Below are 22,364 nucleotides of genomic sequence, written 5' to 3' on the forward strand. Positions count from 1 at the left end.
CGATTAATAAACCAGGCCTAGACGAAGCCAAAATACCCTTAATAATAAAATATTAAGCAGGTTATTTCGATAAACACAACTAAATTTCCGAAGCAGTTGATAAATACTGATGATCAAGACATAATATCTAAATCTAATCAGTTATACCCTGTCAATGCCTCACTGTTCAAAAAATACATTATATTTGATCAATATGATCACACAACTGACAATTTAAACTAGGATATTTAAAACTAGACAACTAAATACCCCAAACTTGTTATAAATATGGATGATCAAGATTGTTTGTGACTTAATATCTAAATCTAAATACTGATAAACCTGTCACCACTTGATCGCCATAAAACATACATTTTATTTGATCACTATGATCACTGATCACACAACTGACAAATTAGCCAGCCCAACACAATGGAGATTGCTACTTTTATTCCCAACTTATGGCAGCTGATCTCTAATCATCACTCGCAGAGTAATCGCTTAAATCAAATAAAATTACCAACTATTAGACTAATCGTTGTCAGCTATAACGATCTGCCGATCTATGGCATCAATCAGCAGGAAAGATATGATATACATCCATATAGATCACGGATGGCAATAAAGAGGATGGACCAAGGCCGCAAAAAAGATAGCAGGAGATACGAAAATTAAAATTTTTGAAACTTTTCAGTTGAAAGCTTAATTTTAACAAATATTTACACGAACAGATAGAATCTTTAGCTCATTTTGTTTATAGTATGAACAAATTTAAACGTCGCCGCAAGCTGTCGATGTTCATGTCGATGGTCAGGCATTGTCGATGATCATCACGATGATAATGATGTTGTACCCACCAGGGGAACTCGAACCCAAACCCAAACCCAAACCCAAACCGAGGCCCAGATGGATGGATGGATAGTTGGATGGCTGGATGGCTGGATGGATGGCTGGACGGATGGTTAAGCAGCCCCAAAGCAAGTTGGTCGAGAGTCAAGTCGTATCGATCGCAAGTCGAGCTCGATTCACTCACCCACTTAGTCATCCAGCGATCATTGGTATCTGTGTTGGGTATTCGGCATCTGTATTGGGTATCTGTGTGTGGAGTGTCTGTGTGTAGGCGTGCGCAGCTGTGTGTCTTCATTAGCATAATGAGTTTGATTGAAAGCCAACTTGATATTGATAATGATATTTATGGCGAGACAATTGATTCGGTCTATCTCCCTCGCCTCGGAATATATTACATAAATCTCTGTATTTTTTAAGTGCACTCTTACATTTTTTACTTACATGCGTCTTTATATTCGGTTTATAACAGGGTCTAGAGTATCTACCTACTTATTAAAGTCTTTAATGCATCACATTTACTGACCTTAATCTTTATTTTTGTTTTTAATAGGTTTAAAAATCTTTCTTATATAATAAAATACTGATAGTACTGATAGTTCTATAAAAACCATTTTGAATAAAATAATAATCTGTGATTATACTTAAAAGTTCCTATATTTTCTAGCTTATGCAAGCTATGCTAGCTTTATTTATCTAAAAGGTGTACTTTGAGTTAGGGAGGTTCCGTGATCATATCGTAAAGTTCTTCTGCAATGACTGTACTTTTTCGTATCACTAGCTTGCTCTCTCTCTCTCGCACATTAAGGGAGCGAGACAGATGCATTGGAGAGGGGTGGATTAGGAGAGATGGGTTGATGGACTAAGTGCCGCTAAATGCTCGAAATGGCGCAGTAGGAGACGAAGGTCAAAGGGCAAGGCCGCCAGTGAATGAATGAGGGACAGAGACAGCGACAGGCGCGAGTGAAAGAGAGGGGGGTGAAAAAGAGGAGGCAACTGCCAAATGGCGGTGATGGATGGGCGAAAAAAAAGAACCAAAAATAAAATACAGACTCAAAGAGGGGATGCTGGATCTGGATGGATGGGTAGGGAAAAGGGACCGACGACCGACTGACACGGATTCTCGACCCCATGGCGCGAACATCGAAATGTGCAATTTTTGTAACAAATTAGCGGTCTACGAGAGGGAAGAAGAGTGAGAGAGCGATGGTGATCCTGTGATCCTGCCAGCGATTATCGCCGCAGGATGTCAGAAAGAGAGGGAGCGCTAGAGAGCTGACTGAAATCCAACGGTTGATCCTGCAAATCCTTTAATGCCAGTGCAGAGCGCCTGATTTAAGGCAAAAGAAAACACAACACCAAACACTTATACCCAAATACAGGACTCTCCCTTTGTCTCTCTTTCATCCAAAACAAAGGACATTGCTCTAAATCTGCGCTCTAATGAGAGAGTTCTTGTAAAAGCAGAACCAGAAAATGCCCATTGTCCTTTTGCTGCACTTGACCACACAGGACAATGGCACACAAAAGCTGGCTTTTCTTCGGCCCAACAATATTTCCACTTGATTCCGAAACTATGCCAAGAATATAGAAGGCCTAAAACAACAGGAACCCAAAAAAAAAACAGAAATCCCTTGAGCGTTTTTCACTCGAAAATTTCGCGCATTTTCTGTGTGCAGACACACTTAAAAGCTAGTTTCCTGCCACGCCCCCTATGCCTGCAGTGCGCCCCCGACCCCCCTTTCACGTAGAGCCCCCACACCCATGTGTTATCATTAAAACCACGCGAAAAGTGTTCTAATTGCAAAACTTTTGCCATGCAATATTGCCGCTGGTTTTCTGCGCCGCGTGTTTGTGGTAATTGCAAATTGCAGTGGCATGCAGCTGCAGCCCCCCCCGGAAGCCCCACACGGCAGCCCCTGGAAAACTTTCAAAGGGGATTCGGCACACACAACCTGACCAAATAGTCGGGACTTGGCCAACAACTCTCTGGAACAGGCGGCGACTTTTAATTAAAAGTGACGAGTGTTTAATAAGTGATGGGCTGCACAAAAAACACCTCACCTCTCTGCTTTTTTCCATTTCTACGCCATGCAAATAGGATGGAAAATCATGGATTTTAGAATTATTAAAAATAAATCACGTTTTAATAATTTACATTTAATTAAGCAATTACAAATAATTTTTGTTTGGTTTTTTAAGATATTTGTATGCATTTTTTGAGCTCACTCTTTAAAATTTAGTTTTTCAAAATATCTTATGCATATAAAATTTAAAACCTGTTTTTATTTATCATTTCATTTTCGTTGTAAATTTATATGATAATTTCTCGCAAATTTATTGCACCTGAATTGACTTTTTAATCTCTATCTTTGAAAATTAGTTTTATAACTAAGAAAATATATCTTAAGCATTTTAAATTTTAAGCCAGATTAAGTTTATCATTTAGTTTTCAATTCAAAATTGTCAGATATTTACCTGTAACTTTCACTCTTTCAAATGAATTTTTGAAAATAAATCTTAAATAAGTCTTAAACGTAATTTGTGCTTTAAAATTCCTTGGCAAGTCAATAATTTCAGCAAAGCGCTGGAAAGCCTTTGGCTAATGCACTTTTGTCATGTGGAATGGCATTTTACCAGAGCTCCCAGTTGACGTGACTCGTTTAATGGTTGTACAATGTGCAATCAGATTTGTTTTACAGCTCCATATACCACTCTATAAACAATATGCATGCATATGGCTAAATAGGGGCGATCGGGCGATATCTAAGTGGGCCAGGCGATGCCATTATCTGTTTTATACGGTTCTGTTCTGGTCAGTTTAGCCAAGCAAATAAGCTGGCGAAAAAAAGGCAGTTACAACGGCTAAATAAATAGACAAAAATGCGGTTCGTGTCAATGGCAAATAAATCTACTAGTTATAGTATGTGCATCCGCCTGTTTATAAATATCCCCCATTGTGGCCTCTGTTGTTCTGCTAAAGTGCGACAATTTGTGTTAAACAAAAGACTGAACTTGGACACAGAAACAGAAACAGTGGCGAAATCCAGAACACAAGAACAAGGCGTCCCAAGGATGTGAAGGGAGTGTATATATGGTTATGTGGGATATATGGGGTCCAACTCCTACGGAATGTGTTTATAATTGGTTATGCAAATCAATTTGTTGTTGCTGCCGCCGCCTACCCAAAATGTTTGATAAATTGCAAGGGGCATCCCATAAAATCGCTCTCAGCCTTTTGCTTTGCTTTGTTCTTTTCACTTTGATGGGTGATGATATATATACCCTATATATACGAAATTTATACTTCATATATTGCCTAATTTTACTTACACTCTTTTTCTAAGCTAAACAAAATGAATATATTAATATGAACAAATTGTATTAAGTGGATTGTAAATCAAATCATATGTTAAATACTTCTATCAATAAATATTTTGTATTAATTATATTATATGTTGAGACATCTTAAGAAAATCCCATATACTTGATACATTTTTCTGATCCTTGAATTCAGTAGTGAGTAGTATCATAATAAAATTAATATTTTATTTTATAAAACCATGAATTTTTAAAAATACATATTATTTTTTTCTGAATCTTAGTTTCGAACTCAAGGCCTAGGGCATCCCACATTCGTTTTCACAGCCCCATCTTTATATCCGCTTGTTTGCAGCTCATTTAAATTAGCTAAATAAGAGCGAATGGGGCCTGGCTTGGACTGGCCCCCTGACCCTCCTCCTGACCCTCCTCCTGACCCTCCTCCATACCCATATAGCCGCATCCGCTATCCCGCTGTGAAGAGGGCTTGTCCAGCTGTCTGGGCCGCAGCTCCAAAATGCTGCCGGTTTTCGTTTTTTGTGATTTTATATTTATTTATTCTCGCTGTTGCCCGGCTCTTTTGCATATTCATTTCGAATGGCATTTCGAAGGAGTCGAAAATGGCCGGAGATCGGAGGACTGGAACTGAAAACTGAAAGCTGAAAACCGGAGACAGAAGACAGCAGACAGAAGACAGAAGACCGGTAGCCAATTGCTTTGGCAGTTAAGGTTGCACCAATTCGTTTAATAATAACTAATGAAAATGCCCATGTCCGTAGCTGGCAATTTGACTTATTGATTTCTTTATTCGGCGGCATTTTTTATATTTATTTTTCTGTTTTCTGTTTATTTTTTTTATTTTTGCCCAGTTGACAGTGTCCAGCGAAAAGCGACGATGACCAGACCAGAAGATTACCAAAACCCCGTGGGCTGACTTTGATTAATGATGGCTAGTCGCAGCAGAAGTTCCTCTTCGATTAGTGTCTTTATAAATTTTAATTTCATAATCCAAAGGCTGAAGATGTAACCAGCTTTGCAGCCCAACATTCTGAATATTCTCTTTGATAAATTGCCCTGACTGGAGGCACTCATTCGGATTTACTCTATGGATTTAAGCCCAAAGTGTAAACTAGACACTTGCAGTTGCCTCGGGGGCGAGTGGAGAAAAGGTGTTACGGCTACTTCTGAGCCAAGAAATGGGAATTATAAAAATCATCCGCCATAATCAATCAAATCGCCCAAAGTTATTTAAATAATATTTACAAACATTCGGCATTTATGCCCATTTTCTCCAAGGCATTTTCTTAAAAAATAACGATCGTCGACGCTTGGCAACGCTTCTTGGCCATAGTGTTTATGGCTTTTTATAGTGGCTGCTAAACAAGAAAATTATGATTATTATTTAATGACTCAATAAATCAAAGATCGTGTTGTGACTCTGATTTCGAATCGGATTCTGGCTAATGGCATTGCCATTGTTGTTATTATTGTGAATGCCGCCCGGTTTTATTGGGCATTAAATGGCTAATTAACAAAACGCAACAAACACCAGAGATCGTATCGTAGAGCTCATTATACCATTAGGAAGTGACAGCAGTACGATGTACTATACCTTTTCGATCTCGATTTTGGTGGCCCTTATGAGCGAGCGCTTAACAAGTCGCCCGTGGAATCCATAGACATAACGATCGACTCTTAAAAAGGTTTTTCCTTTCCATTTCCCCAACCATTTTCCCCCCGCGCTTTCTTCTTCGATTTTCCAGGCGCAAAGTAGAAAATTACAACCTGCACACACGCTAATGTTAACCGGGCGAAGGTAACCCCGAAAATTACCCACAATTTTCAGCCAGACAACCGGAGTCTGGCGTTTGACTTGCTGGCCCTCGGGGCCATTTTCTCAGTTTCGAATTTCCCCTTCCCCTCAGACATTTTCCCTAACCAGCTTTTCCCCCAGTTCTGCAGGCTGACGAATGTGGGAAAACTCTCTGCCGACTGACGACCGTCGACTGGATTTTGAGTTTTCAATTTGATGTTGATAAACGCTTTCGATGGCCGAGCGTAACCGAGACTTGGCTCAAAATTCATTTAACTAATTGCATTTGTTGGACAAGCGACTGCCTCTAAACGAATTTGTCAAGTCAACAGGCCACAGTGGATGAAGCAATGAAAAAATCAGGCAAAAAAATAAAAAGAATAAAAAGAAATTTCTATTAAAAGAACAAAAATCATGAAAATCGGGGTCACCAAGCTCTTACAGTTTGTCTCAAAAAAGCTGAATCATAGAATTAAAAATATTTTTGCATTCAGATGGTAAAAATTGGCTACCGACTTTCTAAATCATAAAATATATCATATTGAATACCAAATACAGGGTCTAAAGACATTGGTTTGGGGTCACCAAATCGTAATTTTTGACATTTTAAGCTTAACTTTGATCAAAATCCAAAAAAGCACATACTATTTTTAAGATATTACAAACTGGAAATTAAATTGGGCTCGCCAAATATTAAATTTCATAAAAAGATAGATCAAAATCATCATTCCATGTTTTTTTTCTTTTTTTGTTTATATTATTTGCCAAGTTTAAGGGCTTTTTCATCCATTGCAACCAAAGTTGCTGCTGCTCTCCGAGTTGCTGCTGTTGCTGTTGCTGCTGTCAAGTCAAGTTGACAAACAACCCAGATGGTCAAAGGTGAGCCTGGTGATTTTCATCAATGGAAAACCCCGCTGCCAGTTCGCCATTGAGAAAATTGTGTGCACTGGAATTTAATTCATTGCATACAAATTGCTGCCGCCGTTGAAGTTGATGTTGCAGTGGCAATTGCAGTTGCTGCTGATGCTTTTGCTGCTGCTGCTGCTGCTGCTGTTGCTATTTGCATGCAACTTATTTGTCAAGCGGCAACAATTTTCGCGTACACATTTCAATTGGGAAATTGTTGTGTGGCAGTTCCGCAATAAAAATAAAATCGAAGCGAAGAAAAAGAAAAATGTAAAAATAAATACTTGAGCCTGCATCCGAGTTGCAGTAGGCGTTGCACAATTTTCGTTGCGTTTCAATTGCATTTCGGGGCTTTGGTTTGCTTTGCTTTTTGCTTTGCATATTTTGTCGCCATGTTCAGATAGTTTTTGGCACGCCAGCAACAAGAACGCCCACTTTTGGCTGGCAAAACGAAAAAAAATATATGTAAAAATACAAAAAAAAAATGCAACTGGGGGGAAAAATGCCTTTAAAAATGAAATTGAAACTGAAACGAGTTTGCAACGTGGCCAAGCAGCAAGCGTCTTTGGCTCAGCTTCGTGCCGTGGCAAATCAATCAATTTGTGGCATATTTTTACAGCCCGTGTGGCTGTTGCTGTTGTTGCTGGGGATAATCGTTGCGCTTCATCAAGCCACAAACATGAAACATGAACATCATCAACGCCATTTCAACGCGCGCCTCGCCGCAAAGTTATAAACCCAATTTCGGACTCGGACTCGGACTCCAGAGACCAGCAACCAGCGACCAGCAACTTGCAACCCGCAACTCGCGATGTTGCACAAGGACAAGATGGCATAAAAAAAGCATATAAAATGCTTAAGTACACGCTCGCCTGGTGGTAATCACAGCAGATACATCTTAAGCAGGCAGCGCAGCGGCAACAGCAACAACTGCAACAACAGCAACTCATGTTGCATGTTGCTGGCGGGCCTAACAACAGCAACAATGTTTCCCCGGAATATGTGTGTGTGTCGCGCGCTTTTAAGCACGAACCGCTTGCAGCGCTTAAGCATAATGTTGCTGCTCTGCACTGGAAAAAATTCTTTCTTTTATTGTATTTTTTCAAAATAAATAACTGAAAATAAAAATTGTAGTAATGTTCATTTGAATATTTTCATTTCACTATTTTCCAGAGCCCTACCATTATTGGTTCTATACAAGATTTATGTTTAAGTAGAGTTAGAATAGAACATATTTCAAGTCCCATAAACAAAAAAGATTCTTTTTACTATATTTATCAAAAATGCATTCTAGAAAATGTTCATCAAGGATCAATAATTTTACTAAAATACTCTTAGTTCATTTGCAATTTTTTAGCCTTGAGCATACTGTATATTTTTTTTAAATAACCAAAATGAAGTTGTAATTTTGTGCAGTGTCTAAATTGTTGCAGATATTGCTGTTGTGGCAGCGTTGATAATGCGCGCAGTTTGACCTTATGACTAGACCCCCAAAACCGTTTGACTTTGAGCAGCTGCGGCAACAATAGCAACCACAGCAACAATGGCAACATCAACAGCAACAGCAACAGCAACAGCAACACTTGATGCACCAACATCAGGGCATCGTAATGCAACCAAGGTAAATATTGGAAAAAAAGGGTTTAAAAAAGTGCTAGAACAGGCTCTTCCCCCATTTGCTAATTGCCCCCAGAACATTGGGATTAAATCGGAATGAGGCACTGCCAATTGCATGGCAACTTACACGCAACAGCAGCAGCAGCAACATCGCCGCACGGCGGCAACATGCAACTTTTTACTAGCTATGAATAATGAGCCGGTATGCGCAAATGCGGCAGCCGAAAAGTGTTTTGCATGCATTTGTCAATTTAGCATGCCATCAAACATCCTTTCAATTCCTTTTGACAACAGCCGACTGAAGTCATGCCCGTTGATTTTGACGCGCCAGATTGCCAAGCAGCCAAAAAGTAGGAGGAGTCGTCAACATCCAAGTTCCCGAGTTCCCCAGATTGGCGGGGATTCCGGGATCCCCAAGCAAAAAGGCCACCTCACTTGTCAACGCGAGTGACTAACGAGTGGATCATTAAACGATTTTAACGACTTCATTTAATGTTTAACACAATATTTACAGCTGGCTCTGTGCGGCTGAGATTTCCTTTGGCTGTGATGACAGACGGTCGGCAGAAGAACTTTGAAGAGTGGGAGCTATCAAAGGAAAGATCGAGGGCCTCGAATACTCTTGACTTTCAAATGATATACCCAATTTAACAGCATTGTTCGGAGGTATAATGAATGTATTTGTGATCTATCTATTTTAATACAACTGAGTGATTAATAGTCACTATCTCTACATAACGGACAGTTACGGACAAGCGAAGAAAGGGCTTTCAAAGAAAACCACTAAATAATCATTTTTGACATTATATCGAAACTGAAAAGTAAGGCCAAAAGAATTTTCCCTATCTGTATATATTGGTGTTCATAATCATAAACTCAGCACAACGGACAGTTACGGACAAGCGAAGCATAACCGTTTGAAGGAAACCTCTTATCCAGAAACCTTGTCCTTGGCCTGATTTAATTCAATTGAAGAAGATGCTGTAACCCCTGCCCCCTTGTAAATCAGCACCTACCACATAAATCAGGCGAAAGCGGGAAATCGGATGAGTTTAGTGGGCTGGCTTTGACATTCGATGAGATATTCGCTGGCGAGTGTAAAAACTAACGGCAATTAAACATGCCGAGGAGTTGAAGCGTTTTACGGCTCGGCGCTCGTTTCCTGTCATTCGAAGGGGCCCCGAAAATCCCTTCCCAACTTGGGATGTCAGTCGGGCACACTTCAGCACTTGCAAGAAATATGACCACATAAAAAGTTGTGAAATGCACAGCAAAAACACAGAGGATTTTTATCTTCTTTTGTTGCTGGATGGTATGGTATGGGATGGGATGGGTATGGTATGGGTAGGATAAATCCTCTGTGGCATTTCAGTCCTAAGCCGCCTAAGCAAATAAACCAAAACCGAGGCGCTTGAGCAGGCCAAGCACTAAATAGCCGTAACGAAAACAAACTGCAGCCCAGGGAAATGTCCATATGTATACATATAGTATACATCATCGTCGTCATCATCATCACCATCATCATCGGCCACACATTGTAGTGCCTTGTTAAGTTGCCCCTGAGCCGAAAATCTCCTGACAAATCTGAGCACTCTGCGCCCTTCTTTCTCTATAATTCCGTGTGTGTCGGAATTATCTCCGCTTTGGTATTTGGTCTCCTTTCTTTTTCTTTTCTTTTATTTTTTGTGGAGAAATTAGCAAAAATCTTTGTTATGCAGAATGCCCAGACGGAGGGGAATTAGACTAAGTGATACTCAGCTGAAAAGGACTCATGTGTAAGGTGAACAAGTCAAAAAGGTCCTGGAAGATGGAGATTGATATGGGTAGATACAAATAAAGATATGGGATAGATCGATGAAAATGCAGAAAACATTTAAGTACAAATGGTTGTGTAAAGAAAGGTATTCCCAATCTTCTGTTGAAATATTTTAATGGTATATTTGTATCTTAACTGGTCACTTTACTAATATTTTCATATACTTTGGTGACCTTCATAATAATAATAATAATAATAATTTAACATTTTCTAGTGAATACGTATTGCTCAATATACATTTTTTAATACTTATATACCCCCAACTAACCAAGAACTTTGAGATACATTTTTGAGACTCACGAGTTTGATCAACATTTCATAATTCCCTCAATCCATTTGTGTCTACCTCTTTGCGAAATGAAATCTTTTATGCATTTTAGACACGCATCCCTCGAACTTATATGGCTGCCTTTTTGTACCGCTCTGCCCGCTCTTAACCCTTTGCAGCCCCCGATTTCTGTATCGATTCCAGGCCCAAAAAAAATAAAACATATATAAAAAAGAGCCCGGGACGAGAGCGAGAAATATCTGCGAATGCGAACTGCGCCCGAACCTTTTCGGTATGATTATCACAATTATCTGTAATTCAGACCATAAATCATTTCATTCTGCAAGCGCACAAAACTTTTAAACGTAACCCAATCTTGCGGCTTGGCTCAGCCGATGTTGCTCGTTGCTGTTTTTTTTTTTCTGTTTCTTTTTTTTTATCAAGTTATACAAGGCTTTATAAAAAATACATATAAATAAATAATGTCTTGCCCCGACTCTCGGGGTCCGTATAAGGCCAGTTTGTGAGCTCCGGAGTCGGCCATCGCCGCATTGCCGTCACCAAGTTGGAAAATACTTGGGTACGAGCAGAAATTTACAACACGATCAAACAATTCGATGCTGTTTTCGAGGCGAGGCGAGGCTGGATCGATTGATTGCTTAAGGAGGGTAGCTGCCAGGGGCGCGGAGAAAGGGGTTCCTCAATACTATACTCTATAGGGTATACTGTGGCATAGTATCTGCGATCGTCGATCGATCGACGACCGGTGCTTGGGTAGCAAACTTGTTGTGGTGCCATGTTGCCCATGTTGCCGTGCCGTTGTTGCCGGGCATTAAAATTGATTAACTCATGAACTTGCATTCAAATCAACGCTGCTCAAACGCTTGACTTCGTGTCAACAAAATTTATAACAAGTTATTGTGGCTGCTTGTGGCTTGTGCAATCGTCGCTTTTGCACTTGGCCAAAGCAGCGAAAAGCAGATGAAAATTGCCCCTCAATGCGGGCAGCGATTAACCCAAAAATGGCCACCACTGGCCATCGGCGAAAAGGGGTTAAGGGGTTATAATGGCAGCTGCAGAAAGAAAGTACCAGATACATTGTGTGTATTACCATCACCATAAGTAGATAACTTTATAGAAGAGAACTTTTCGATGGAATGTCTTTATATTGTCAGTTAAGCAACGGTTAGTTAACCAGAAGATTCTCCTACAGTTTCGCTGAAACAAAGATACCTGCTCGGGCGCCATCTCAAAGTTAAATTTTTCCAATTGCAATACAAATTTGATCACTAATATCACTAGTCCTGAATTATTTCCAATAAAATGTGAGGTTTTTTCCAAACATTATAACGCTTTTTCGTAAAAATCCCATAAAATCAATCACATAAAATTTCCTAATAAAATGAAAATTAGTACTATGCATCCGCATTACCTTTTAATAGAACCCAATACCAAAACAAATAATTGACAGCACTCCATTTAATTACAAAAACCCAACCTTAGCTGGAAGTTAAACTATTACATGATAGATGTGGAAATAACCGAGGGTTGTAGTGGGCGTGTCCCCACCCCCCCCCCCCCCCCCCCTCCTCGTTTTAATAGTGCCCTCCCGAAAGTTCCTACCGATTGTCAGCGGTTGTCACCTGCAGCGTATTCGATGTCAGTTCAAATTAGTAGTGAATAATAGAACAGAGACACCACCGTGAGGGTGATGTCGAAGAACTGGATGGGGGGATAGGTAGATGGATCTCACCTGGGAATGTTCAAAGTGTAAGGTGTAAAGCGAACACACGTCGGATTCCCCCTCTGCCCCTCTGCCCCTCTCGGCTCATTAGAAGCGCATTCAGACCATTCAGCATTGAGTGATTGCTGTTGTTGCAGGTAATTGCCGGGCCATCTAATATGCACTTGGCCCGGTAGTCAGTCATTCTGTCAGCCAGTCAGTCAGTCAGTCAGTCAGTCCAGTCCAGTCAATCACTCCCGGGCCCTCGGCTATTCAAATTCATATTTATATTCATTAGAAACGAACCCAAGCCAATGGAATGCCAAAGAAATGGGGGGAAAATTCGCATTCAAGCATTTTATATATATAAATTCAATTAGTATTAGCATTTTTTAAACATTCTCATTTCGAGAGAGAGCGATAAATTTGCATAAATTCTATTTGGCATTTAAATTGTTTATTACATTGTCGGCGGGGAGCGGTACTTGACTGGCAGTTAACACGTGTTGTAATCTCAATTATCCAGGCCGAACGCCCCAAAAGGGCGTGTAAAGTTTACTCTAGAAGGGCTTACACACAGAAATTGTATAAATCATTTAAAATAGAAGCCGGTGCTGTGTGGCTCCATCAAATTCCAACACCTGACATTTGATTCCATTAAAAATAAATCACATCACTTGCTGCATATTCGATGTTGTGGAATTATTTGTCAAGCAATTTTGGTCAGGGTCTGTTCCAGTTTTTCTCATTTTGGCATGCAAATTTTTAGTTGTGTGGCTTCGAGCGTTGCGTATACGCAGCGTGTTCTCACCATCATATTTCTTTATGGCCAAGCTATAAACTGCAAGTCAGAAAGTCAGATACACATACACACGCATATGAATTTTTGGTGCGTGGTCTTTGTAATTGAAAAAAGTAACAGAACAAGAAAAAATGGTAAGGCTAAAAAGGAAAAACCAAATTGAAAAATGCTTTTCAAGCGGCGCTTTTGAAGCAGCAGCGACCTTGTGCCGCTCCCCTCCCGCGGATGTTCCTTTCTGGACTCCCTGCATTTTTGCAGCATCATGCCAACTAATTTTCCAAATGACGCAAGTTAATTGCGACGGGCTCAGCCTTTGTCAAAGGTGAAAAATGCCCAGGCCAGACTGGAAAGAGGGGAAAAGAATGGCTACAGGGTAGCAAGGGGGCAGGCACAAAGCCAAGGCGCATTCATTAAGCCAAATCATATTAAGTAAATATGTCGAGCAGCCGAAGGAGGTAAGAGCACTGTCAGAAAAGGGGTGTTTGTACTGCAAGACAAGGCTATTGTACCTGTCTAGCTTGAGAACATTTCAGAAAAACCCATAAGGTCTTAAGTTATGCTTAGCTTGTTTCAGGATTTCAGGATTTCAATTGATATAGAATTGAACACATTTACTTAATTTACTTGTTTAAATTTAAGCTCTAGATAAATTCTGATGGTTAGCTAACCCAAAGTAGTTTGAAAGCACCCTTAACAAAGCTCTTCTTTAGATCGTCATTACAAAATGTAACCACCAGATAACTTCCAATGGTTGGTTAACCCAATGATGCTTATAGGGCCTTTATCCAACTTTCGTAATTGAGTTAGGCAAGGTTTTATAAGGAGACCGTTATATTCAATTTTATTCAATTATTAAGTTTAATCTCCAGATAAATTTTAAAGGTTAGTTAACCGCAAGATGCTTAAAAGTCCCTGTACCAAACCTCCTAACATAAAAACCTGATATAATGAGGATACATAACCATACAGAGTCGTTCCCAAAGGTTCTCCAATACAATTTAGAGGACAGCAGCAATTCCTCAGCCCAATTTCTCCAGGTGTACGATCTATGGGGCGCCTGTCACGGCTACCGCTGGCCACTCCCTGCCTTCAAGACCTCTGGCGCCTTCTTCCCGAGTGGAGAAAGAAGCCGGAGAACCACAAACAAATTAGTCAATGACGCGGCGAGATCTTCCCCAGTGTATTTTCATTAATATTTTATTGCTTAATTCCTTTTGTTATGCTGATTATGCCGACGCAGAGCGCACAGTGAACAAATGAGGCTGCTGTTCATGGGAAAACGGCGCGGATCGTTGCATGATTTTCAATAATTTAACAGCGGCTTTCAATATAATCCCTTCGTCGAGTCGAGCTTTTCTGTGATCTGCTAGCCACACGGCTGTCTCTTTGTTTCCCGGCACAAATGTTAATTTCAGTTTGTCTCGGTAATTTATCATCTTTCGTCTGTTCCTTTTTTTTCTCTCTCTGTGATGTCTTTAAACGCTTTTAATTAAAACCAATGCGCATGTGTAACTTTCTTAAGCAGGCCCCAAAGAGTTGGCTCAAAGTATACATATATATATATTTTTTTTTTGTCTAGTCGCAGCCGTTGCTTTGAACTTGGCCGACAGGCGCGTTTGTTAAATGATTGATGTGGTATTAATTTTAATAAACGTTTCTCGTTCCTCTCTGCTCCATCAATATGCAGATCCGTAGGAGAACGAGACCGAAAGACTGGGAGACTGAGGACTGAAGACTGAAGACTGGGAGACCGTGGCTTGGAGACCAGGGGCCAGTTTATATGGGAGCCACAGCTCGTTTCGTTCTGCGGTTCTTGGCAAATACATTTTTTATGGGCACACGCAGTTGCGTGGCGTCTGCACTTTGGTTGGAAAAAGTGAAAAATAAAGGAAAACAAGAGGAAAACGTGGAAAAAGGGGGCGGGCCGGTGGCCAGGGGCAGCAGATTGCTATTGCCTCAATCACATTGCGCCCATTTGGCGTTGCTGACTCTATTAAAAGTGTCATGCGATTCATGCAAATCCCCAGACGAGGGGAAAAATCTAAAATTCCCCAGGTTCAACCTGCCACATAATAACATTTAGTTATTAAAATAATAAAAATGGTTATGGTAAATTGATTTTACGTATTTATGGAGCTTAAAAAAATGTTAGAAACAATAGATATTTATGTGTTAGCTTTTATTGAATTTATTTAAAATCAATAATAACAAATGACATTATAACTCCTTTTCTTCAAAAATAGTGTTGGCAACCGCTATACTTTTCCATCGACATTGATTTCAAGTGGATAGCTTAATATATATAGTAGGAACAGGGTTTTCAGAGTATTTCTTGAATGATATAAGACATTGACCTTAAATGAATTAGACTAATAACAGAGTATTAAAACGAAATATTTCGAATTACAGGGCTCGCACTATGATATTATGTGACGTGTGGCAAGATCATAGGCTTTTGCATAATCTGCTAATTGAAAGCCGAATTGAAATCGAAATCGAGAGCAAAGGCAAAAGCCCTTAGGAGTCATATATGTACAAAACGATCATTAGCGGAAATCTGTCTTAGTTTTTCGGGCCAGATCAAAGGCCCGGACGAGATTGATGAGCGAATTTTGGATCGGGGCCAGAAGATCATTATGAACGGTGATGCGTTTTAGCCTTTAAGTGTTTGCTTCCGCCGCCGAGTCGAGAAGTCAGCGTGGAAATACGATCTGTAGAGTTTTGCCAAAAAAATAAAGTAGGCCCGGGAATGATTCCATCGTTAGCTTCACACCTCAAGTGAGCCTGAATAATTGATTTTGAAAGCGAGAAACGGCGCCTACCTGGTCTCAGTATCCCCGAATATCCATAGTATCTGTATCTGTATCTGCAGCTCTAGGTATCTGTGGCCCATACCGTGAAATCCGTTGGCACACAGAAACACACAGGGAAATCAGGGGCTGAACAAGCCGCGTCCAATCGATTTGTGTCCCGTTCCCTGGCATTAGATACTCCCAATCCCGATGAGTTCCAATCATCATCATCACTGCCTCACAAAAGGGATTCCAGCTGAGCGGCTGACAAAAGGTGTGCGCTACTGTGAATTCCTCGGATGCGGATGCGAATTTGAATCGGAATCGGCATCTGAATCCAAATCATTGTTTGTTTATGGCTGTTTATTGTCAATGCTAATGCCGTGTAAGTGGTTGATTTGTTCGATAGAGGCGACAATTGGAAAAGTAACCACCGGCAAATGGTAGATACTTGGCCGTTTTGGCAGCTCGGTATCCATGAGATACTTTTTCCATGAAACAACTTGACTTCTCCACGCGAATGATTTATGTCGAAATGCTCGAGTGTCTGTGGGATGCATTCATCAAATCATGACTAACTCGAAAAATACCCGCCAGCCACTTGTCCGCAGTGAGCTCACATATGTATCCATGAGATACTCGGGGCGATATTCTACAAAGAGATCTATGAAATGCACAGTCCAGGCACTTGGCATTTTTGTTGGCCGCAAAATGGACCTGTTTTTGTGGGCTAGTTGCCACCGTTTTGAATTCTAATTGGGCAGTATGTCCATAAATATAAGTAAAGTATATGTTTATGTATCCATTCGATTAAATACAGATTTATTTAAATACATAATATTTAAAAAATGAGTTTGGGCAAGGCTATGACATTTTTTAATAGCCTATACCTATACCACTAACTTTTCCAGAATTGTATTTATTTTTGAACCAGTTTGGAAACCTTTAGAGATTGTATCTACTTTTAAATTACTCTCTATATACAATTGCCTTTAAAATTAAAATTTTACCTATAAAATAAAATGCAACTACAGCAAAAGACAAGCAACTTTTTTATTTGGTTAGTATTTTGCTAGATGGGTACCAATTGTTTTAAAGAGTGTGATAAATTGTATCTTTTACCAAGATGAAATGTATCTAAAGTATACCCGGGATTAATATGGATACTATTATTAAACTGTTGAAAAATGTGCATTATATTTGGCTTTAGTTAGATGTGTTGAAACTTTTTAGTGCTTATAACCGACACTTTTGTATCTAAGGAGTATCTAGCCTAAACGTATATATTTTTTCTGGCTAAATGTAAATATTATTTTAGAAACTGTATCATGTATCCCATTCATACCCAAAGATAGTATCTAGGGAGGATTTTTTTTTCTATAAGGACATATCGATAAAAATCAACTGATTTTAAAGGAATTGTGCAGAATATGTATCTCAAAAGCTAAAAATTGTATCTAGAGTCTAACTCCCATAGATTCTATCTAAGGAGTATCTAGCTTATATGTTCTTGCATTTTCTGGGCTTGTAGATAATATTTTAAAAGATAAAAGGCAATTCTTTCTAAAGAGAATGAGCCTAATATGTATCTCTTATCCAACAATTGTGTTCCCAAACTTTAAAGGGTCAATGCAGATAAGATATCATTAGATGGAAGGCAATTGTTTGTAATTGTAAGGAGAGTCTGTGCTATAAGAACGTATATATTATATCGATGTTACTTTATTAAGTGATTGTGCATATTCTATCTTTACACCCTAAAATGCTATCTAAAGACCAAATGCCTTCTTGAATCCCACTTCATAAGGTTAATGTAGATGGGATATCATTAGAGAAAAGGCAATTGTTTGTAATTGCCCAGAGAGATGCACCGCGATAAGAGCATCTAAAGTGACCCATCTGGGAGATACGGATCTTGGAATCCGAGGATTCCGATTCCGATTCCATTTCGGTTTTCGGTTTTCAGTTTTCGGGTTCGGGATAGGCTTACCGGATTAACTTGTGGCTTCTGCAAGTGTGTGGCGATGTTGGTGATGTTCATGCCCATGGCCGGGATCTGGGATCCGTAGAGCTGACCGGCTGTGGGGGTCATGTCCGTTAGCATGTTTGTCGCAGTGTATGTTGCTGCTGCTGCCGCCGATGTTGCTGCTGCAGTTGCAGTTGCAGTGGTCGTTGCTGCTGCTGCTGCTGCCGCTGTCAATTTGAGGCGCACAATGATGGTGTCTTTTTTTCAATTGTTTTGCGGCCACTTGGGTTCGCACAATGGTTAGGGTTCGTCTTCTGGTTTGGTTTTCTATTCTTTTCGTATCTTTTCTTTTTGCTTTCTGTGGCTATTGTTGCAGAAGAGGCTCACTGGTTTTTACTGAAGAGAGTAAGGGAAATAGAGACATAAAGGACATGGACATGTGTGTATTTTGGGATTGGCAAGCACAGCACAGCACAGCACAAGCACACACGCACTCAGAAAAAAAGCAAATGGGCAGCAAATCGCGTAAGGATTAGCCCAGATAGTATCCGTATCTGTATCTGTATCTGTATCTGTATCTTTTTTGTGAGTCCGTCGGCGCTGCACTTTTGTTCACTCGGCCGTCGGCTGATGTTTGCTGATGTGTTTGCCCTCTACAGTTGCAATGTTTGACTGCTCTTATTGTCACTGGTTATTGGATTTTAGATATAATACTTTAGGGGATTTTTTTTAGTAAGGAACACAGGCAAAAAAAGAAATGTAAGCGATCAAATTAAAGGAATCTCGAACCAAAAATGCACAGTTGTTTTTCGATTTAGCTTGTCTGCTGGGTTGTTGGCTTGTTTATGTTTGTTTATGCTTTGTTTATGCTTTGTTTGTTGGCCAGTTGGCTTGTTTATTTGTTTGTTTATCGGTTTGGTTTGCTTGTTGGGTGACAGGAGGCGCCTGCCAACGAGAAAAAAAAGTGTCGCTGCTGTATCCGCGCCAAAAGTAACGCCGTCGTCGCTGATCGTTCAAAGGCTTGCAACTGTTTCACGCGAACAAAAAGCTTGGCTAAATGTCGCCGCTGCCGCCGCCGCTGTCGCAGTCGCTGCCTCGGCCGGCGTCGCCGTGGCAGCGGTGCGAGCGGGACACCGAGTTCAAAAGTATACCCACTTTTTTCCACTTCGTAGCGCTCGCCCCGTTGGGATCCCCATTTACCGAAGGGCAGTGCAAGCGAGACGGTCGTACAGACAACCCATCTCGTTCGAAGAAACCACCACCAACACTCTCTTTTCGGTGGTGCGAATGGGTGCCCACATAGAGATGAGAGATATATGTATTTGTGTTTCGGTGGTGGTGCGCTCCTTTCCTTCTCCCATCACCCCAGAGTTTCATTCATAAAAACCCCGGCGCGCGGTGGGAAAACCAGTTCCCAGAGCTCAGCCCCCTCTATATGGTCGCTTCAACCAATGGGATTTCGGCCGGGCCTAACCTATAATTAGAGCGATGGCCGCTGTGCGAGCGAGATGGCACACGGCACACGGGACACGTGCCCCTCTCGCCATCTCTTTCCGCCCTTCCGGCGGCCCTCTCTTTCAATCGCGTGCCTGCGTGGAAAATTAAAACCCAAACTCAAACTCAAACCCAAAAACAAATGCAGCAGGCCCAACTATCTTCAATTAAATGTTCGCCTATGTTGATTTCCCAGAACTGACTAGCTAGCCAGCTAAAAAAAATGGGGAAAAACAAAAAAAGGGTATACAAAATAAATAATAGAAATCCACGCAAAATGAAAAATTGTTTTTCATTTCAACGTTTTGGTCCTATCGGTGGTAGTTATCAGTTATCAGAGTTATAGGCAAAAAAAACAGTCACCGGGAAGGTGGTGTGTTTTTACCCCAAAAACAACTGAATTAGGGGTAAGGGAATTTGGTCAGCTTTGCGGGAAAATAACCAAGAAACTTATTTTCCACAAGCTTTGCCCCCAAAAGTAGACTACCTTTGCACTGGGCCACTTTAAGCGGACCTAACTTGACCAAATTATGATGTGATCTATGAACAACAGAAATAAAAGGTCTGTTCTAAGCAGAGTTATACATTATTTTTCTTAAATTTCTTATAGATACATTCCAGCTCGTTAAACTAAAAATGTATAGTTCTATAATTAGTAACAATATTTCTTAATAGAAACACTTATCATTGCGGTAAAAGTTCAGAATTAAGAGATTATTAAAAATACTTATATGGGTCGAGCCCAAAGAAAAGTTGAAGATATCTGTTTCAGAGTCTAAAGATATTATAAACGTTTTAAAATTTACCTGATAAAAATCTTCCTTCTTTTGAAGATTATTCCCTTTTATTATTATAATCTTGAAGCATAAGAGCCTTAAGACAATGGAAGATTTTTGACTAACTGATTGAATTTAATTTAAAACGTCTTGGCAACCATACTATAATTTAAATGTTCTTAGGATATACCCCTCTTAGTCTTCAAAACATGTTTCTCCGTGCTATAAAAATCGAAACTATTACACCTTAAGAACCCTAAGATAGGTGAGTAACAGGATTGACCCATGTCGCTCCACTCAATGAGATTTCGGGGACTAAATCCAGATTAACCCGTGCCACTTGGCCCTCCCACAGCTGGAAGCTGTTGCATTTTTGGGCTGCAGCTGAGAAGCGGGCTAATTGAACCACACCCCCCGTACCGCCCCGCCCCTCCCAGCCCCTCCCCTCTCCTCACCACCTCTGGCCGCCTTATGCAAACAAAACGCCCAGACAGCCGAAAAACGACAGCCCCTGAAAAGCTGAAAAGTCCAACAACTGCGGACTGTCGATGGAGGTGGATGATGTGAACGTGGATGTGGATGTGGATGTGGATGTGGATGTGGATGTGGATGTGGAAGTGTGCCCAGCACAAGTCGCCTGGCCGCGGGAAATTCTCTGCACAGCGGGAAAATCAAAACGCTGTTTAGTCCGATGAAGAATAGTTATAGATTTAACAACATAAATGAAATGGGTCTTTGGCTAGAGGTATAATAGCTTAACATTTTTCTATATTCTACATATTCCCTTAAAGTAAACCTACTTTTAATACTAAGACTTAGAAAGTTACTATAAATTACCATAAATTTAGATTTATCAATATCAAGTTTTGTGCATTAGTAAAATATTTCAAAACATACATTATAAACTCTTTGTTATAATCATAAATAGAATTTCGATTGGAGAAAATTTGAATATAATCTAACGAAGAGCTAAAATAAAACCTAATTAAAATTTTTTACTTAACCGATATACCTATACAACCTCTTAGTATTATTAATTTCTGTTTAGTTTTTCAACACTCTTGCACTCACTGGGCTGTGAACCTCAGACTTCTTGCGGTAAAATATCTAGTTTTAAATCTTATACTCTTTTTTTTCTAAGCCTATGTTATTTAAAAACATTTTTTTAATCGCCTGTAAATAATAGATTGTTTGCAGTACTGCCAGTAATGAGGGCTTCCATTTCTAGCCCTGGAGTCAGTTGGCCAATTCTGGTTTCTTGCAGTGTGTGGAGATTGGAGGAATCGGGGACTCCGACTCACGACCCTGCTGCAGGACAAATGCAACACATTAAGCGGTGGGCGGTGGGCGGCGGGTGGTTTAGGTGGGTGTTGGGCGCAGTGGGCGGAGTGGGCGGGGCCGGGGGTTGTGCACAAAGTCGCTGGCAAGGCCAAGCAACTTCCTGACTCCCATGGCCATGGAGTTGCGGTTGGACCTCATCAGCTGGGCAAACTGATAAGCCTGACTGATTGCACCGGGGCATCCCCTTTTCCCCATTTCCCATTTTCCACATTTTCCACATTTCCCTGGCCATTTCCTTCTCTTTCGCTGAGATTCATGCGAGCGAATCAGCTTTCTGCACTCGACCTCTCTGTCTCACCGGACACAAGCCTCTCTCTTTCACTCCCGCGCAGGGTGGTCTGCCACGCATTTTCCCGCCGCTTTTCCGGCCCCCATTTCCCCCATTTCCCCCACCCCCCACTTTCCACTTTCCACTTGTGGGTGGTTACCTCTCGGCATTGTTGCCTTTTTTTGAGTGGCTCTGATTGCCTCACATCAAGTCGATACATGTGTAAAGAGACAGTGGGGATTGGCTATGATGGAGAGAGCGGGTAATCCTTTGATAAGACTAAGATTATCTTAAGACTATTAAGGTCTTGTAACTGAACAACAGGTTTCTTCAACTTGAAAGAAATTTAATATTCATTGTAATTTAATTTTTAAAACGAGACAATAATGTTTTTAATAGAGATAAACCCAACTCAGTTTTGAAAGAATATTAAAAAAGGAATGGTTCCAATATAAAATGCTTAGAACCAATGAACTTGTAATAAAATAAACCCAAATAAAGAGCTTACAATAGTAAAATCTAATTTAATGTATTGAAATTAATCCGAATCGTAACATATTTGTAAGATCTAATAAAATTAATATTTTTAAAGCTAAGTTCTAGACAACCACCTAACTAAAAACCTTCAAATTATCG

At 40.3% G+C, this 22,364-nt stretch overlaps 1 protein-coding gene across 4 annotated transcripts in view; it reads right to left on the reverse strand.

Annotated features, from left to right (window-relative positions):
• The window catches only part of Sp1 (transcription factor Sp8), a 30,722-nt gene extending 11,843 nt beyond the window's left edge, over positions 1–18,879 (reverse strand). For 2 of the 4 annotated variants that reach the window (XM_036820517.3, XM_036820514.3), the window contains exon 1: positions 17,874–18,879. In XM_036820517.3, coding sequence (XP_036676412.3) covers positions 17,874–17,987 — 114 coding nt within the window. In that variant the 5' untranslated portion in view covers positions 17,988–18,879. The remainder of the gene's footprint in view (positions 1–17,873) is intronic. The other 2 variants (XM_036820515.3, XM_070997880.1) reach the window with 2 other exon arrangements.
• Positions 18,880–22,364: the final 3,485 nt, after the last annotated feature.

The sequence above is a fragment of the Drosophila suzukii genome, chromosome X (assembly GCF_043229965.1).
Source record: "Drosophila suzukii chromosome X, CBGP_Dsuzu_IsoJpt1.0, whole genome shotgun sequence".
Taxonomy (NCBI): Eukaryota; Metazoa; Arthropoda; class Insecta; order Diptera; family Drosophilidae; genus Drosophila; species Drosophila suzukii.